This window comes from Rhinoderma darwinii, chromosome 4 (assembly GCF_050947455.1).
Source record: "Rhinoderma darwinii isolate aRhiDar2 chromosome 4, aRhiDar2.hap1, whole genome shotgun sequence".
Classification (NCBI taxonomy): domain Eukaryota; kingdom Metazoa; phylum Chordata; class Amphibia; order Anura; family Rhinodermatidae; genus Rhinoderma; species Rhinoderma darwinii.
This window is the reverse complement of record NC_134690.1, coordinates 64401068-64420949: the sequence shown is the minus strand read 5'-3', so window position 1 is coordinate 64420949 and position 19882 is coordinate 64401068. Positions and strand designations below refer to the sequence as shown.

The 19882-nt window shown below is 39.2% G+C and overlaps 1 protein-coding gene across 1 annotated transcript in view; it reads left to right on the top strand.

The window, feature by feature from the left end:
* The window catches only part of SNTG2 (syntrophin gamma 2), a 443415-nt gene that overhangs the window by 226459 nt on the left and 197074 nt on the right, over positions 1 to 19882 (top strand). The window contains exons 3-6 of the mRNA XM_075861154.1: positions 1535 to 1591; positions 3631 to 3688; positions 4309 to 4352; positions 12432 to 12473. Of these exons, the coding sequence (XP_075717269.1) occupies positions 1535 to 1591; positions 3631 to 3688; positions 4309 to 4352; positions 12432 to 12473 (201 nt within the window). The remainder of the gene's footprint in view (positions 1 to 1534; positions 1592 to 3630; positions 3689 to 4308; positions 4353 to 12431; positions 12474 to 19882) is intronic.

The window sequence follows — 19882 nt, the reverse complement described above, 5'->3', positions numbered from 1 at the left end:
TGGGACTCGCTAAACCAGATAGCGGAATGCTTTTCTTCCAATAAGACATAAATCTGTGAGAAAGAAAAAAGGCCTTTAATGTAAATATTCTTATCTACCCTAGAACCTACTGAAGCCCAGTCTTCACCCAATACAGACGAACCTACATCCATAACATTTTGTAATCAACACATATCCTATAGTGCAGATCTAATATCTCCTCAAAATCTTACTAGCATTGGGCACCATCACAACATGTGAACTATGTCTGCACCTGTTTTGTTACATATGGGCATTTGCCCTCTTCCTTTTTCTCAAAGTGCATTAGTTTTTTAGAAGTATAGTAAGCAAAATGGATCGTAAATAGTTGCGAATTTTAATATAAACTACTATTCATCACCAGGGGTATTTTTGAGAGTAACCAGTCCCATCTGTCTTAAGTGAAGTTACAGTATCTATCTCTGTGGCTGATTTCCTATAATTATTCACCCATAATTTTTCTACATTCCCCCTGTCAATAGGGTGTGACTCTACAAAGTTTGACACTGTTAAAATTGATTGGACAGTGTCATAGCACGTAGGGACACGGCTTCTTGACAAGGGGAATGGTAAAACCTATTTGTCAATTTAGTCATACATCTCCAGGAGGTATAACATTTCCAAGAGTTTTATGCAACACAGAATGCAAAAGAAAGATGCTTCAGAATAGTCATTTCATGGGAAATACAAGTCCCTACTAAAACAGAATATAATGTACTGATACATGATTTGCACTAATCCGTATTCAGTGGAGCACCCAATTGCTGTCCAGGAACCCACTCAGAAATACATATATACAAATGATATGGAATGGGGCTACACATTGTATAGTCTGGATAAAAATTCAACACACTGACCCCAGGAAAAATTTCTCACCATCCCCAATATCAAGGAGGTTAGATGTGGTAGATGAAGTATCAGAACACACTACATGGTCTCCCAGCCTTCACATAAAGGTTCTGCAAAGGATAAAAGCAGACAAACATAGCTCAGACTGCAGCGTTGGATAGAATCTTTTGATACTTTATTTCATATACTCACAAAGTGACAAAGTAAAAAGCGCTCATAAATATATAAAATCTCCCCGTCGCACGCCAAGCCGCTCCTGCCCGAGTATGTATTTTTTACTAAAACAAACATGTCAGGAGAGCCGACGGGTCCTCTCTACGAATTATTAAATTATAAAATGTAAGTACACACATGCTGTATATCTTGAGAACTATTTTTAATAATACCCAGTTAGACATAAGGGAAAAAAGGTACCACCAAAGTAATTTTTATTATACTAATGCATGCACAAAAATCGTATCTATTAATGTTATTTTATGGATAATACAGTACACTTTTATTCATAATTTATTTACCATTCCTTTCTGTCAATAATAGTAATTCCAAATGTCCATGTAAAAGTTATGCCTTTTGAAATTATTTCTTAATCCTTTTTCTATAGATGGAAGTAGAATTATCGTATATAAATATTTACCTAAATTGTATTTTTCTTTCCAATTTTTTAAAGCGCAGAACTGTTACACTTCTCAGAGACCCTGTTGGTGGATTAGGTCTAAGCATTAAGGTAGGTGTAGCATCTATTTTCTCTACAAAATCTGTGGAATCATATAGTATGTACGGTATCTGCAGTTTGCATGATGTATAGAAAATACTTGTCTAATTCCATAAGGATCAATAAATTTTGGCCAGGGGAAGTACATTAGTTTTTATTTTGCCTCTTTCTATGTCAATGGTTATTACTATTTTTTTTCTTTACATAACTGCATGAGACTTTGTTTTTTGCAAGGCGAGTTGTGCCTAAAGGATAAGTAACCCTTTGAAAGAAGCATTTTTTTAAAATTAATAAATATAAGTTTTAGGTGTTTTTAAACAACTTTTAAATAGACTTTTATTAAAAATGTTTTTACATTTTAACCCCTTAATGACCAGGACTTTTTTTTGTAGTTAATAACCAAGAATTATTTTTGTTTTTTTCACCGTCGCATTCCAAGAGTCATAACTTTTTATTTTTATGTTTACATAGCCGTATGAGGCCTTTGTTTTGTGGGACGAGTTGTATTTTTCAATCGCAACTTTTATTTTTTGGGAAAGAATTAAAAACTGCTACTCCAGCATGGTTTTTCGCGTTTTAAATTTACACCATTTTCTATGCGGCGTAAATAACATGTTACCTTTATTCTATGGGTCAGCATGATTATGGCGATACCACATATGTTTTGAATTTTTTTGTTTTCCTACATTTGCACAATTAAAAACCCTTTTAAAAAATATATTTGTTTTTTGTATCGCCGCATTCCAAGAGCCGTAACTTTTTTATTTTTCCATTGATGCGGCCATATGTGGGCTTGTTCTTTGTGGGACAATGTGTAGTTTTCATTGGTAACATTTTCGGGTACATAGAACTTATTGATTAACTTTTTTTTTTTTTTTGAAGAGGAATGGAAGAAAAAAAGGATTTCTGCCATTGTTTGTACGCCGTTCACCTGGCGGTTTAATTAATGTGTTAACATCATTGTTCAAGTCTTCATGATCGCAGTGATACCATAATACCATATATGTGTGTTTTTTATTCTTTACACTTTCACTAAATGTTCATTTGTATTGGCCATAGACACCTTTCCGTATATTTACAGGTGTGTGTCCATGCCATAGAAATGACCTTCAAAATATAGAACATGTCTTATTTTTGTCCGCATTTACGGCACGGACTCGCCCATAGAAGTCTAGGGGTCTTTCCGCAATTGTCGATGGCTACGGATGTGTATCCATAGCAATCTGATATGTATTTGTGGACAGTAAAAACCCTTACGGTCGTGTGCATGAGGCCTTATACGGGTCAGAAATGATGCAAATTCTGTTGCAGATTTCACGCCTTTTGCATTAAAAGGCTGAAACCCGCAGTGAATCATCAAAACCAAAATGAGCAAGCTGCAGATTTGAAAATCCCTGGCATGCTCTGATTTCTGTCTAGATAGGCCACGTTCACACGTGGCAGAATTTTTCCGCTGCAAATGTTGGTGCAGATTCAGGGCATTTGCAAATTTGACAGGTAATTCAGACGTTGTGGATATCACAGCGGACTTGCCACAGATTTCAGTTTTTGCTTTGCAAAGGCTGAAATCCGCAGTGAAATTCCGCTTCTTCTCCGCAATGTAATGAGCTTGCTGCGGAGGGAAAATTCTGCACCGCAGCCTGATTTCCACACAGTTATTTTCCGCAACGTCTAAACTAAGTTTCCTAAAAATGTGTAGAAATAAATGTAAAAAACGGCTGCTGCAGAATTCTACTGCGGACTGTCCACAGCACAATTCAACAGTAATTCCGCCAAGTCTGAACGTGGGCATAATGTTCAGCAGCATGTGGATGTGATTTTTTTCGAATCTCATCCACATGGCTGGGACTCTAATCGGCTGATGATTTTCCGCTTGTAAAATCTGCATGGAAAATTGACAGCATTTCCGTCCCATGTAAATCCAGCCTAAAGAAGGTCCACAAAGAGCAATTTGCAAGAATTAAATTGTTGTGTTTTAGTAAGACATGCAATTTTACATTTGGAGCAGCTGTAATGGGGTTACTGTCACTGATAAATATTTCTTTTTTCAGGGTGGAGCACAACATAAAGTGCCTGTTGTAATATCTAAAATTTTTAAAGATCAACCAGGTAAAACTTTATGTTTCATGTGTGACGTACTATTAAATGAAAGCATAGCTGATAAAGGATGAGTGTCGGTGTGCTGAATTGTATCTTTTTTTACATTTTGTTATTATTTTAGTATTTATATTATAGTTTGGCATTTTTGTAAGTTAAGGCTAAGTTCCCACTACCGTTAAACTCCGTTTAGCTCTCTTCCATCGGAGAAAGAGATGAACGAGAGTCCAAACGGAAAGCATCGCTTCCGTTAGAATTAACATTGATTTCAACGGTAATTCTTTTGTTTCTAATGCTTTCCATTTGCCTCCGTTCGCTAGGTTTTTGTTTTTTTGATAGTAGCAAAAGTAGTGTCTGCAGCACTTTTGCTTCCGTGAAAAAAACTGAAACCTAGAGAACCTACAATTTGTTAGCAATTATTTTATAAGGTTTAGTACGATTTTTCAAACAGAGTGCCAATCAAATGTCTTTAATAAGAGGAAATCACATTATTTATATTAGCGAGTTTCTGCTAATATCTAAATCATAATATTTGCATTATTTATAAGTAATAACTATAGCTATATTTATAATTAATATTATTTTACACTCTATTTGTAACTTGCTAAATGTCAATATCTGTTTTTATTCAGCTGACCAGAGCGGGTTGTTGTTCACAGGTGATGCCGTGATGCAGGTAAGCAACTTTTTTTTTTCCCATTTACTAATATTAAGATAGAAATACTGACACATTGGGGAACATTAATAAAAATAAAATTGTTATACTTTCCTGTTACAGTATATACTTTTTTTTTTTTTTAACATATGTAACAATATTACAGTGTGCATGGTTTTACATGTTCCTGTATTTGCAGAGACATTTGCCAGTGGTATATTTCAGCATTAGGGTTTGGGAGACTCCCTGAAGTTTCAGTCATTTTTTGGGAAATTTATATCGGTTTAACATAAAATTCATCATTGAGCTGTCAACAATTTCAGTACAGTTTTAATACAAAGATAAAATATTCCAGCAATAATTAAGATAGAAATACCACCATTCTTGCTTCCATTATGTGGAATAGTTTTTACTTTTATATGAAAGTTTCTTTTCAAGTTAAAAATAATAACTTTGTTGAAAAAATAGCTCAGTAGGTAAATACATTCTAATGATGAGTTTGTCACATTGCTATGTGTTCCCTACCTTTAGTTTGAGCTATCACCCAGCATAAACAATGTGGAATTTTCGCATCGGAATTGTATGTGGAAATTCCACCGTTTTTACAGTAGCAGCAAAGTGGATGAGATTTCTGCAAACCTCAGCCACATACTGCGGGGGAAAAAAACCGCAGAAAAGTGGTGTGCAAAGTGTTCTGCGGTGCGGCTTTTAAATCCGCAGCATGTCAATTCATGCTGCGTATTCTGTGCAGAGATGCTGCGTGTTTGGGCCGTAGACTTGAATGGACAGCATAAATTCTTCACTAAAATATGAAAGTTGAGTTTTGTACAGCATTTACGCAGTATAAATGCAGTAAAAGCTGTTGGAAATCCGCAGGTGCACATAAAGTTTGCTATAATCAATGTTTCACACAAAACACAGGCAAAACTGATGTGAATAATCCGCAATGTTTCCGCAGTTATATGCACAGCAAAAAGGCACTATTTGCTGCAGATTTTTCTGACTGATTTAACTGTGTTTTTTTAAGATTGCGCTGGTGAATTTTCTGTTGCAGAAAATCTGCAGCATCTCCTGCCTGTGGGAACATACCCTGACAGTCAAAGATTCATGGGGCCTGGGGCTAGAGCGGACAAACTTTAGACAGATTTTGCATATTTCCCAATAAGAGCACACCTTGGGTTTAACCCCTTAACGCACCATGACGTAACTGTACGTCATGGTGAGCAGTAAGTTCGCGCACCTTGACGTACAGTTACGTCATTGCTTTGACAGTTAACCGCCGCGCGGCGCTACACCGCAGCGGCGGTTAACTGTGCAGGGTGTCAGCCCTGCTCTCCCCGTTGCCGATCAGCGGCCTGTCGCCGCTGATATCGGCAGTTAACCCCTTAATTGCGGCGCTCGATTTTGAACGCCACAATTAAGGTCTTTAGTGCCGATCGGCAGCCCCCATGTGAAATCACGGGGGCTGGCGATGGTACCCATGGCAACCGGACGCCAGACAATGGCTTCCGGGTTGCCATGTACAGAAGCCTATGAGGACCACCCCGAGGGTGGACGTCGTAGGCTTCCTGTCAGTGTGACTGTCACGTCACAATGACAGTTGAAATGCATTACACTACGTGTGTAGTGTAATGTATTCCAGCAGCGATCAGAGCTGCAAGTCTAAGTGTCCCCTAGTGGGACAAGTGAAAAAAGTAAAAAAAAGAATAAAAATGTTTTAAAAAAAGTGTAAAAATAAAAGTTAGAAGTGATATAAACAAGAACTGCTTTTTTTCCTATAATAAGTCTTTCATTATAGGAAAAAAAATGAGCACGTAAAAAAAAAGTACACATATTTGGTATCACCGCGTTCGTAACGACCCCAACTATAAAACTATAATATTATTTTTCCCGCACAGTGAACGCCGCAAAAAAAATAAACGAAAAACAATGCCAGAATCACTATTTTTTGGTCACCACCCCTCACAAAATATGTAATAAAAAGTGATTAAAAAGTCGCATGTACGCCAAAATTGTACCGATACAAACTACAACCCGTCCCGCAAAAAACAAGCCCTTACACAGCTTTTTTGACTGAAAAATAAAAAAGTTATGGCTCTCAGAATATGGTGACACAGAAAAGACATTATTTTCTAAATAAGTTATTTTATTGCGCAAACGCTGCAAAACATAAAAAAACGTATATACAAATGGTATCGCCGTAATCGTACCGACCCGCAGAATAAAGTATAATAGTCATTTATAGCCCAGGGTAAACGCTGTCAAAAATAAATAAAAATCATTGTCAGAATTGATGGTTTTTGGTCACCTTGCTTGCCGAAAAATTGAATAAAAAGTGATCAACAAAATCGCATGTACCCCAAAATGGTACCAATGAAAATTACAGATTTTCCCGCAACAAATAAGCCCTCACATGGCTCCGGTGGTGAAAATATAAAAAAAGTTCCGGCTCCCAGATTATGGCGATGCAAAATGTGCAGAGCGTTCCAAAAGTGGATAAGATCGGGCACCATTTATCAGTGCGACACCGGCCACATATCTGTGGATTATTATTTATTTACCCCATTATTATACCCTCTTATTATGCCCCTGATGTACTCTGCCCAGCCTACATGTGCCCCAACATTATAAACTGAAATACCAGCAAAACGCCAGAGCTACTACCAAGCAAAATATGCGCTCCAAAAGCCAAATGGCGTCCCTCTCTTCTGAGCCCTACAGCGTGCCCAAACAGCCGTTTATGTCCACCGATATGGCATCGTACCAAAAAATGGTACCAATAAAAACGACAACTCGTCCCGCAAAAAATAAGCCCCCACACCGCTCTATTGACAGAAAAATAAAAAAGTAGTGGCTCTTGGAAAGCGGAGAGGAAAAACGAAAAAGCAAAACATGAATCAGTTCGTAAAGGGTTAATTACTTTCTAATGAAAAAACATTTATGAGCACATGTGGGGTATTGCCGTACTCGGGAGAAATTGCTTTACAAACGTTGGGGTGCATTTTCTCGTTTATCCTTTGTGAAATTGAAAAAATTCAACATTTTAGTGGAAATAATGTTGATATTAATTTTCACGGCCTAATTCTAATAAATTCTGCAAAAGACGTGTGGGGCCTAAATGCTCACTATACCCCTAGATAGATTCCTTAAGTGGTGTAGTTTCCCAAATGGGGTTACTTTTGGGGGGCTTCCACTGTTTCAGTCTCTCAGGGGCAAATTCGACATGACACCCAAAAACATTCCAGCTAAATTTGAGCTCCAAAAGCCAAATAGCGCTCCTTCCCTTCTAAGCCCCGGTGTGGGTCCAAACAGTAGTTTATTACCACATATGGGGTATTTACGTAATCAGGAGAAGTTGTTTTACAAATGTTGGGGCGCTTTTTCTCCTTTATTCCTTGTAAAAATTAAAAATGGCTACCTTTTTTCAGAAAAAAAGTAGATTTTCATCTTCACATACTAATTCAAATAAATTTAGCAAAAAAACTGTGGGTTCAAAATGCTAACTATACCCATAGATAAATTCCTTGAGGGGTATCGTTTCCAAAATGGGGTCACTATTGGGGGGTTTCCACGGTTTTCTTCCCTCCAGTGCATTGCAAACGCGACACGGCACTGAAAACTATTCCAGCAAAATCAGAAATCCAAAATCCAAATGGTGCTCCTTCTCTTCTGAGGCCTGCTGTGGGTCCAAACAGCAATTTATTACCACATATGGGGTATTGCTATAATCGGAAGACATTGCTTTACATATGTTGGGGTGTTTTTTCTACTTTATTCCTTGTAAAAATTTAAAATTTCCTAATTTTTTCACAAAAAAAGTAGATTTTCACCTTCACATACTAATTCAAATAAATTTAGCAAAAAAACTGTGGGTTCAAAATGCTAACTATACCCATAGATAAATTCCTTGAGGGGTATAGTTTCCAAAATGGGGTCACTTTTGGGGTGTTTCCACTGTTTTGGCAGCACAAGGCCTCCTCACACCTGACATGGTACCTAAAATATATTCTAATAAAATAGAGGCCCAAAATCCACTAGGTGCTCCTTTGCTTCGGAGGCCTGTGTTTCAGTCCATGACCGCGCTAGGGCCACATGTGGGGTATTTCTAAAAACTGCAGAATCTGGGCAATAAATCTTGAGTTGCATTTCTTGGGTAAAACCTTCTGTGGTACAGAAAAAATTTATTACAAATGAATTTTTGAAGAAAAAAAATGAAATTTGTAAATTTCACCTCTACTTTGCTTTAATTCCTGTGAAACGCCTAAAGGGCTAAAATACTTTGTGAATGCTGTTTTGAATACTTTGATGGGTGCAGTTTTCAAAATGGGGTGATTTATGGTGACTTTCTAATATATAAGGCCCTCAAAGCCATTTCAGAACTGAACTGGTCCCTGAAAAAATAGCCTTTTGAAATTTTCTTGAAAATATGAGAAATTGCTGCTAAAGTTCTAAGCCTTGTAACGTCCTAGAAAAATAAAAGAATGTTCAAAAAACGACGCAAACATAAAGTAGACATATGGGAAATATAAACTAGTATGTATTTTGTGTGGTATTACTATCTGTTTTACAAGTAAATACATTAAAATTTAGAAAAATGCTAATTTTTGCTAATTTTCTCTAAATCTTGGCGTTTCTTACAAATAAATATTGAATTTAATGACAAAATTTTTTCAGTATCATAAAGTACAACATGTCACGAGAAAACAATCCCAGAATCGCTTGGATAGGTAAAAGCATTCTGGAGTTATTACCACATAAAGTGACACATGTCAGATTGGCAAAAATGGGGCTGGTCCTGAAGGCCAAAACAGGCTTAGTCACTAAGGGGTTAAGGGCATGACCAGACCTGGCGTATTTCTTCCGCCACTGTCCACATCAATGCCGCACATAATCTGCCTAAAATGGGCATTAAATTGATGCGGACTAGCCGTTGCGTATTGAGGTGAAAGTACTTCCCTTCTCTCTATCAGTGCAGGATAGAGAGAAGGGACAGCACTTTCCCTAGTGAAAGTAAAAGAAATTCATACTTACCCGGTTGTTGCCTTGGTGACGCGTCCCTCTCTTGAAATCCAGCCCGACCTCCCTGGATGATGCGGCAGTCCATGTTACCGCTGCAGCCTGTGATTGGCTGCAGCCGTCACTTGGACTGAAACCTCATCCCGGGAGGGCGGACTGGAGGAAGAAGCAGGGAGTTCTCGGTAAGTAGGAACTTCTATTTTTTTTACAGGTTGATGTATATTGTGATCGGAAGTCACTGTCCAGGGTGCTGAAACAGTTACTGCCGATCGTTTAACTCTTTCAGCACCCTGGACAGTGACTATTTACTGACGTCGCCTAGCAACGCTCCCATAATTACGGGTTCACACACGTAGTCACCCGTAATTATGGGTGCACACACGTAGTCATCCATAATTATGGGAGCCCCATTGACTTCTATGGGCCTGCCCGTGTAGTAATAACGGTCCGTGATTACGGGCGTTTTTACGTCAGTGTGCATGGGGCCTCAGTCTGGCTGTAGACCTAGAAATACATAGGTCCAGCCAGAATGAAGAAATGTCATGTTCGTAAAACAAATACGCTACGCAGCACACATAACATCTGCGAACTTCATTGTGGCATTTTGACCCTCCATTAAAGTCAATGGAGAAATTCCGCAATGAGGCCACAATAAGTCTGGTACACGTCCAGAACAACCAGTGTATGCTGCGGACACCAAATTCCGCACTGCAGTCTCTGGTCCACAGCGGAGTTTTCCGCAACGTGTAAACCAACCTCACTAAAAAGCTGTGGAAAGCAATGGAGAAACGTGTATGCTGCGGATCTCCTCAGAGGACTGTCCGCAGCGGAATTCCAGAGCAATTCCGCCACGTCTGGTCATGCCCTAAGAGTAGTACTGCAAGAATAACATATTTATTGCTTTAGGGGAACGAACACACACAGCGTGTTCAGGGCGGATATGCTGCGTCAAGTTGTGCAGCCTATCCATCCTGAACACCGCAGGGAATGCCGTCCGAAAAATGACACCACAGTGCGGTGCGTTTTTCCGGCGGAATTTCCGCTGGGTAAAGCAGCGCCGGAAAAATAAAAAAAAAACATTAATACTTACCCCCTCCCTCTTCTCTGCCTGCAGTCCGGCCTCCTGGGATGACGTTGCAGGCCGTGTGACCGCTGCAGCTAGGCTGCAGTGGTCATATGGGTTGAAACGTCATCCCAGGAGGCCAGATTGGAGAAGAAGCAGGGAACTCTGGGTAAGTATAACTTTATTCTTTTTTTTTTCCTACTTGCAATTTTTGTGGCGGAATCGCTGTGACTCCACCGCAAATGTCGCAACATACCTCTTTGTTGCGGGTTTAAGCACCTCATTGAATTCAATGGAAAAACCTGCAACAGAAGAGCTGCGATTACGCAGCATTAATTGACATGCTGTGACATGCTGCGGTTGAAGAGTCCAGGTCAATTTATGTGCGTTTTTTTCGGCAGAATTTTTCCGCAGTGTGGGGATGAGATTTGTTGAAATCTCACCCACACTGCTGCTACTGTAACACGCTGCGGATTTTCAGCAATTAATCCGTTGCGGAAATTCTGCAGTGTTTACGCCGTGTGTTCATACACTCAAGGGGTTTTTCGGTTGTTTAAAAATAAATAAAAAGAGGCGCAAATGTTATAATTTGCATATGTGGATTATAAACTGCCATTGCTACAGCCAATTAATGGCCTCAGCGGACACGTGCCATACTTACTGGCATCACCGAGCGGTAGCTACAGCAACTTCATCGCTGGCAGCTTGTAGACAAAGACTTGCGTGGGATCACTGTAGCCTCTGCGCTGGATCAGCGGGGGAAGAGGTGAGTAGTGTATTTTTTTATCTTCTAACATTTGTGCCTCTTTTTTTTTTTAACAACTGGGCAATACCTTAGGGCATGATCAGATGTGTCGGAATTCCATTACAAACAGGCCGCAGTGGAAATCCGCAGCAGCCTTCTTTACTTTTGGTTACTATAGCTTTTTAGGTAACCTAGAAATCACAGTGCAGGATTTAGGCTGCTGTGCAGAATTCAAACTTCTCAGCGTACACAGTCTGTTGCGGTGAAGCAGCGGATGTTGACTGCGGATTTCAGCTTTGCAATGCAAAGGCTGAAATATGCGGCAAGTCCGCTGTGATATTCGTCACGTTTGAATTAACTGTCAAATATACAAATTTTGCCGCAGCTTCTTTGCGTAATTGCCGGGAATTTTTGGCAAAATCTGCAGCGTAAAACTTCTGCCACGTCTGGACATGCCCTTGATGTGAAATATTTAGAAGCATCTCTGGGTTAAGTCCCCTGCTGCTCTTCTCCTTGCACCATAACAAAGTGTATTGGTAAAAAAAAAGTACTTGTCCAAATTTGTTAGCTCCAGCACTGGAAATTGGAATCCATATTCTCCCCTAGCTCTAGAACGTCTGGAAACGCTAAGGCCAGTTCACACAGAGTTTTTGGCGCTGATTTTTATGCAGAAACCGTATCGCAATGAGTGCCAAAAAACGGCGTGTGTTATGCGCAAAAGTTAGCGTGGTTGTGCATATTAACTGCAGTTTATTTTGCGACCATCAGCAATGAAAGTGCATCCGCAACGTGAGAAACCATCCTTACAGATACAGGAAGCAGCTTGAGCAGAACATATTCAGAACAGATTTTCGGTCTCTAAATATAAACAAGAATGTTTTTATTCACTGACAGCTAGCAGAGATCTTGAAAAAAGTGATGAATTTATACATGGGATATGAAAGTCGTAGAGATTTTTTTATCAATTATTACTCATTATTTTTTTATTATTATTTTTAATTAACGGCCAAAATATGTTGTTGCGTTATAGCAAGCAGTGACAACAAAAAGCAACCGCACTTGAGTGTTTGAAGAGTTGTCAAATGAATAATTATATGGAAAATTAATTTAAGTTTACTTAAAGCAACAAGTGCATGCTACATCTGTACGTAAAGTATATTTTGGCATCTCGTCAGGCTAGATTATACACTTGTTGATGCAGATTACGTGCTATAAATTAATAATGATGACTACCATGCAAAATGACTGTAAATACAAAAGTGTTTTTTTATTTCAGGTTAATGGCATTAATGTTGAAAATGCAACTCATGAAGAAGTGGTAAGTTGTAAGTATTTTGCACTAATTTGTGATATTTTATTTCAACGTAATTGCAATGTTTTCATCTTGAAGCATTGCTAAACCACATGGGGAAAAGAAGAGTAAAAGGGCTTTTTATATTTGAATGTCTTAATCTCTTCCTGCCACTATGTTGTAAAAATCACAACATTTTTTCATTCTACAAATTAGAATTGTTGACTCAATCCTGTCTAAAATATATTAGACTGAAGGTTTGAGTGTATGTGTCAATCAACACTCGTCAGTCACTCGTCCAGATCCAAATCCACTCACCCAGATCCAAACTCTCCGATATATCGGAGAGAAGTAAAACACAAAGAGACACGCTTTATATACCCAAAAAATCCTTCTCTTGTTTATTGATAGAATGTAGCTACAATAGTATCTCACAAAAGGGCAGTAGGTTTGAGCTCAGCCAATCACTTACAATAGGGAGTTGGTCGGGCTCAACCAATCACAGGTAAGATGAGGTTCTTATGGAAAATCAAGAGTAAGACACGAGATTCTCATAACAAACGTACAGCTGCAACGTCACCACACCGTCATTAGGACTGATTCTCATAACAAAGAATGGTAAATATTTGAGTTCCCAGACAGCATATGATGTCATGCCCAATTCTCATAACACAAATTTCGTAAACATATACAGTTATGACGTCCCAAGCCCGTTTCTCATAGCAAGAAATGATAAAGAACGTTAACCATAATGCTAAGACTGTTAACCATATGTGTCCAGACAATCCCAGCATGCATTTCATATTACAGAGAAACAGATGATTCTTCAAAATATAAAATAGATTCTTCATACAAGATGGAGTCACATAAACACATTTTGCTCACTTTAATATTTCCCACCTTTTATTTATTTGAGGACATTTTGTATCCAAGCCAGGTACTTAACCCCTTCAGGACTGAGCCTGTTTTGGCCTTGAGGATGAGGCCAATTTTTTCAAATCTGACATGTGTTACTTTATGTGGTAATAACTTAGGAATGCTTGTACCTATCTAAGTGATTCTGAGATTGTTTTCTCGTGACATATTGTACTTTATGTTAGTGAAAAAATTTGGTCGATAAATTCAATATTTATTTGTAAAAAAAACACCAAAAAGTAGATACAATTTGCGAAAATTAGCATTTTTCTAAATTTAAATGTATCTGTTTGGAAGACAGATAATAATACCACACAAAATAGTTACTATTTCACATATCTCATATGTCTACTTTATGTTTGCAGCATTTTCTTTTTCAACGACGTTACAAGGTTTAGAACTTTAGCAGCAATTCCTCATATTTTCAGAAAAGTTTCAGAAGGCTATTTTTTCAGGGACCAGTTCAGTTCTGAAGTGGCTTTGAGGGCCTTATATATTAGTAAGTCCCCATAAATCACCCCATTTTGAAAACGGCACCTCTCAAAGTATTCAAAACAGCTTTCAAAAAGTGTTTTAATGCTTTAGGAGTTTCACAGGAATTAAAGGTGAAATTAGAGGTGAAATTTACCATTTTCTTTTTCTTTTGCCAAAATTCATATGTAATAAAAAACAATTCTGTAACACAGAAGGTTTTACCCGTGAAATGCAACTCAATATCTATTGCCCAGATTCTGCAATTTTTAGAAATATCCCACATGTGGCCCTGGTGTGCTACTGGACTGAAACACAGGCCTCAGAGACAAAGGAGCACTTAGTGGATTTTGGGGCCTCCTTTTTATAGTATATATTTTAGCCACCATGTCAAGTTTGAAGAGTTCTTGTGGTGCCAAAACAGTAAGAAAAAAACATAAGTGACCCATTGTGAAAACTATACCCCTCCAGCAATCTTTCTAGGGGTATAGTTAGCATTTTGACCCCACAGTTTTTTTGCTAAATTTATTTGAATTAGTCTGTGAAGATGAAAATCTACTTTTTTTCTAAAAGAAAGTAGACATTTTAATGTTTACAAGGAATAAAGGAGAAAAAGCACCCCAATATTTGAAAAGCAATTTCTCCCGATTACGGCAATACCCCACATCTGGTAATACACTGCTGTTTGGACTCACAGGAGGGCTCAGAAGAGAAAGAGAGTCATTTGGATTTTGGAGAGCGGATTTTGCTGGAATATTTTTCAGTGCCAGGACGCGTTTTCAATGCACTGGAGGGACCAAAACAGTGGAAACCCCCCAAAAGTGACCCCATTTTGGAAACTACACCCCTGAAAGAATCTTTCTAGGGGTAAAGTTAGCATTTTGACTCCACAGTTGTTTTGCTAAATTTCTTTGAATTTGTGTGTGAAGATGAAAATCTACTTCTTTCTGAAAAAATGTAGACATTTTTTACAAGGAATAAAAGAGAAAAAGTACCACAAAATTCGTAAAGCAATTTCTCCAGATTACGGCAATACCCCATATGTGGTAATACACTGCTGTTTGGACCCACAGCAGTGCTCAGAAGAGAAAGAGCGTCATTTGGATTTTGGAGCGCAGATTTTGCTGGAATAGTTTTCGGTGCCATGTCATGTTTGCGATGCGCTGGAGGGACCAAAACAGTGGAAACCCCCAAAAAGCGACCCCATTTTGGAAACTACACCCCTCAAGGAATCTTTCTAGGGTATAGTTAGCATTTTGATCCCACAGTTGTTTTGCTAAATTGATTTGAATTAGTGTGTGAAGATAAAAATCTACTTTTTTTCTGAAAAAACTTCGACATTTTTAATTTTTACAAGGAATAAAGGAGAAAGAGCATCCCAACATTTGTGAAGCAATTTCTTCCGATTATGGCAACTGGTATCTTCTTATGCCTAAGGGATTTGATCACCTTCTCCTGGTACTCCAGGTATGTCCCCTCCTGACCAGTGCTCCTGTATATTACAAACAAGTTGTACAATGCCATTTGGACAAAGTACACTGACAGTTTTTTTATACCAAATTTTGGATTTCCGCATGGCATTGTACAGCTTGAGCATCTGGTCAGAAAGGTCCACTCCCCCATGTATTTGTTATAGGCCTGGATGCAGACAGGTGGATGTTGCATCACGCACAGGGACAAGGGAGCAGGTGGCATCATGAATGGATGTTAGCATCAACACATCCTTCTTGTCCCTGAATTTCAGAAAAAGGACCCCTTCGCTATGAAGCGCCCTGCTCTCCCCATGTTGCAGGGTTTGGTTGAAAAGGGTTTTTGGGAGCTGTCATTGTTTTTTTGCAGACCGTCCCACATGCCACCGTCTCTTGCTCCATCAGGCATTTGAACAGGGGTACACTCGTGTACCAGTTGTCTAGATACAAGTGGTAGGACTGATTAAACAGTGACTGCAGGAGGTCCCAGACCATCTTCACAGTTGTGGTCAGGACGGATGGACAGTTTGGGGGCTCAATGTAACTGTCCCTTCCCTTCTAAATTTTAAAATTGTGCGTGAAGCCCAACTTGGACTCGAACAACTTATAAATTTTGATGTTATAGCTGGCACGCTTGTTAAGCAAATACTGCCTGAACTCCAACCTTCCCTTGAAATGCACCAGGGACTCGTCAATGGCAATTTCTCTTCCAGGGGTATAGGAAGATAAAAAATTTTGGGCCAAATGTGAAATAAGGGGTCTGATTTTGTATAGGCGGTCAAAATTGCGGTCATCGGGGGGAGGGTCACTGGGAATTATCATTGTAGTGAATGAACTTTTGTACTGCCTCAAAACGAGACCTGGGCATTGTGTTGTGGTATAAGGGGCAGTGGTACAGAATATCTGTGGGCCAATAGGCCCTCACCGATGGCTTCTTTGTTAGGCCCATATTCAGGACCAATCACCAGTGCCGCATCTTCTCTGTTGTGTTGGTGGGATGCCACCTGTATGGCCTGGCATGAAAACTACTGTGGTTTGCATCAATAAATTGTTGAGCACTGAGATTTGTCTGCTCAGAAATTTTTTCCACAATGCTTGCCGAAAAAAAAAAAAGCTTGAAAAACTCAATTTCGGACAGTTCTGCTGTCTGAACTTGGACCCATGCAGCAGCAGTAAAGTCCACTACTTGGGGGGTGTAAGAGGTTGGGGACAACCAATTAGGTTCAGGTGCAGGTGTAACCTGAACACTAACCCTCCTGCGACTGTGATGAGGTTCCTCTGTGTCGCTTGTGGAAGAGGACAGAACAAATGCGGACCCAGCATCACTCGTAGTATCTGTGTCAGATGCGAGCATCTCATACGCCTCCTCTGCAGTAAATGTTTTGAGGGCCATCTTTATTATTTATAGTAAATGTATATGTACACTTGTATACTATAGAGCTGTATACAAAAAATGTATAATAAAACTTTTTTGTCTTTTTATTTTTACATAAAACACTAAATACTTACACTAACTTACACTAATATAATTTTTATTTTATGATACTAAAACTCTGACTAACACTGACTAAACTACACTGACAAAAAGACTATGACAAACTGACGCTGACTGATTGACAATCACACACTGACTGACGCTAACTGACTGATTGTCAATCACAGACTGACTGACACTAACTGACACTGATTGACTGATGCACTGACCTAACACTAACATACACTAATATTTTATTTTTATTTCATGCCACTAAAACTGACTAACACTGACTAAACTACACTGACAAAAAGACGATGACTAACTGACGATGACTGATTGACAAACAGACGGTCTGACGCTGACTAACAGACGGTCTGACGCTGACTAACAGACGGTCTGACGCTGACTGACTAAATTGACACTGATTAACACTGACTTAATTGACGCTGACTAACACTGACTAAACTGACACGAACGCTGACTAACACTGACTAGCACTGACTAACACTGACTAAACTAACACTGACTAAACTTTTTTTTTTTCGTTTTATGAGTTTAAGGGAAAAAAAAGAACAAAAAAAAAAAAGACAGAGAGGAAGGGTTGGGGTGATTACAGTTACAGACTGTGATCAAGGGGTTGATGGGGATATGAGGTGTGTTTTTTTAAACTTTTTCTTCATTCGACATCTACAGGCTCTGATCTCCTCTACTTCCTGACTTCCTGACAACAGAGGAAACCAGAGCCTGTGATGTTCCTTTTCCTTAGTTCTAAGGTCAGATTGGTATGTCTGTACAGACTAATCAATCGGAGCGATCTTCAAAAAAGGGAACGCTTCGATTGGTCCCTTGTAGTCTGCCCGGACACCAGGGCAGACAGACTGTAAAGTTAACCGCCGCTGCGGTGTTGCGCCGTGCGGCAGTTAACGTATAAATTGCAGATGTAACTGCACGTCAAGGTGTGCAAACTTACTGCACATCTTGACGTGCATTAACGGCAAAGTGTGCGAAGGGGTTAAAGGAGGGCTTATCCTCCCTTAAAGACTTTCCTAACCTTTTTGCATCATCCCCGGGGCATGTCAACGTGGGTAATTATTTTAACCTTTGCTGCGAAGCATTGCAATGGTTTGGGCAGGCCCCAGAATATGAGTCACAAAAGCAAAAGCAAATATAGTGCGATACATAATAAAACAACCTGCCGGACACTCTGGAGCAAACCTATTATCCATCCCCCAATACCCTTAAACCAGTTAGAGGGGTTTAGCCATGACAAACAATCTCGCCACTCCAGGTTCCAATCATCTTTGGAATTGGCTTTCCTGAACTCTTCCTTTATTTTCTTAGCTTGATCTATGTTACGCTTGACCTGCATAATGGCAGAAGGGTCTATATAATGGCAACATGCTGGTTCAACTACTTGGCACATGCCCCCTTGGGAAGCTGTAAAAAAATCTAGTACTATTGTATGTTGGTTACTTACTAATAGTCTGGAATTTTGTTAACTGAACTTATACCGCTACAGATATAACAGGTCATGGGCATAATTTTTTACCAACCGAAAGATACCCAGGAGTAATGTCACATAACATGACTTCAGGGTTCTCATTGCTGCCATGTACTTTTTACTTATGAATGACAATAACTAGTGACCTTCATCTCATAACTCCACATAATAAAACACATTTAAAACTTTGTAGTTTGCAGTACTGTGGTATATTTACATACATTATTATTATAAACCTCCAACAAAATAAACAATAGGAACTCAACTAAAACAAATATTGCTATTACCAAATTCAGCATCCCCCTCCCTAGGTTTGTGTCCCATCGGTGCATTGACAAGTCCTGTACATCGTCATCCTCTTCTGTCTTCTCCACTTTACTGACTGTCACCCTTCGGGTAACCCACACAGTTGTGGGGTCAGACTGTACGATGGGGTCCAGTGGGGGATTTATTATTACCCACCTCCTGGTCAATTACTTGTCTCCCACTGTGAACACTTGGATTCTGCTGTTAGTGTACTTCACCGAGCTGTACACTGCACATTGTACTGTGAGTCTGGGGTGAGTTCCTTCATAGGCAGATTAGTGAAGTTTTATTATGACTGCCACAGACCCTCCACATCTAAGTCCTCTTCCTCCGGTGTGTTGCTTGTCTATATGGCTGCTTGAAATTGTGACATTGCCTTCAGTTCATTTCAGTGATGGAGTTGATCAACTTGAAGCCCTTTGGTTTAAGTTTGTTGGCACTTGCTGGGGGCCCAACCTGTGTATAATTTTTCATAATGTTCATAAGGTGATAACAACAACATGCCCTCTGAGAGTCGTTCCAAGTGCTTGCCATAAAAATGGCAAGCCCTTGGACCAAGCAAACTCTTTATAAAAATGTTTATCATAAAATGATATCTTTCACACGGGACAGGAAAATGTGAAGCTACTGGATACATTTTATTTTGCACTTGTGTTGTAACACTTTTGAGTGGGATTTGTATTTTGATCAGAGCTGGTTACCCGTGACAGCTTCTACCCACATTATTCAAAGATATATTTTCTATCTGAAAAGTGTCTCAAGCCATCTTTTTTTACCTATTCTGAACAAACTAACACACTTATACACATTCTTAATGCTATTAAGCTGAATGAAAACAATCTGTATTACTTGGGAAGGTCTCTCTGTGGAAGATAGGTATGTTAGTAAGGTTGGCCAGGTCTGCCAGGACTGTTCTGTTTGCAAATGAAACAGCTCTAATAGAATTTAGCAGCAACCGCTGTAAAACCTGGGGCATATCAATTAGATCTTACCAAATCGATCCTTGCAGTCTTGGAGGCATATGTGAAGCCACCATCGATACAAGTGCCATTAAGAGTGCCTTGGGCGCTACCGGCTTACCTTTCTTATCCGTCCACATTCCATTAGAGTCTGGTTTTCACGCCTTCTGCTACCAGTTGGACACTTCCTATGGAGAACATTTTTTTTGTTGCATGATCATTAATTGATCTTAATCAGTTAGTTCAACTGATGGAAAACATTAAAATATGCCAATTTTAACTTAAGCATTTACATTGAGCAGTATACTAAATGTGCAAACTCATTTTTCTTCTTTTTA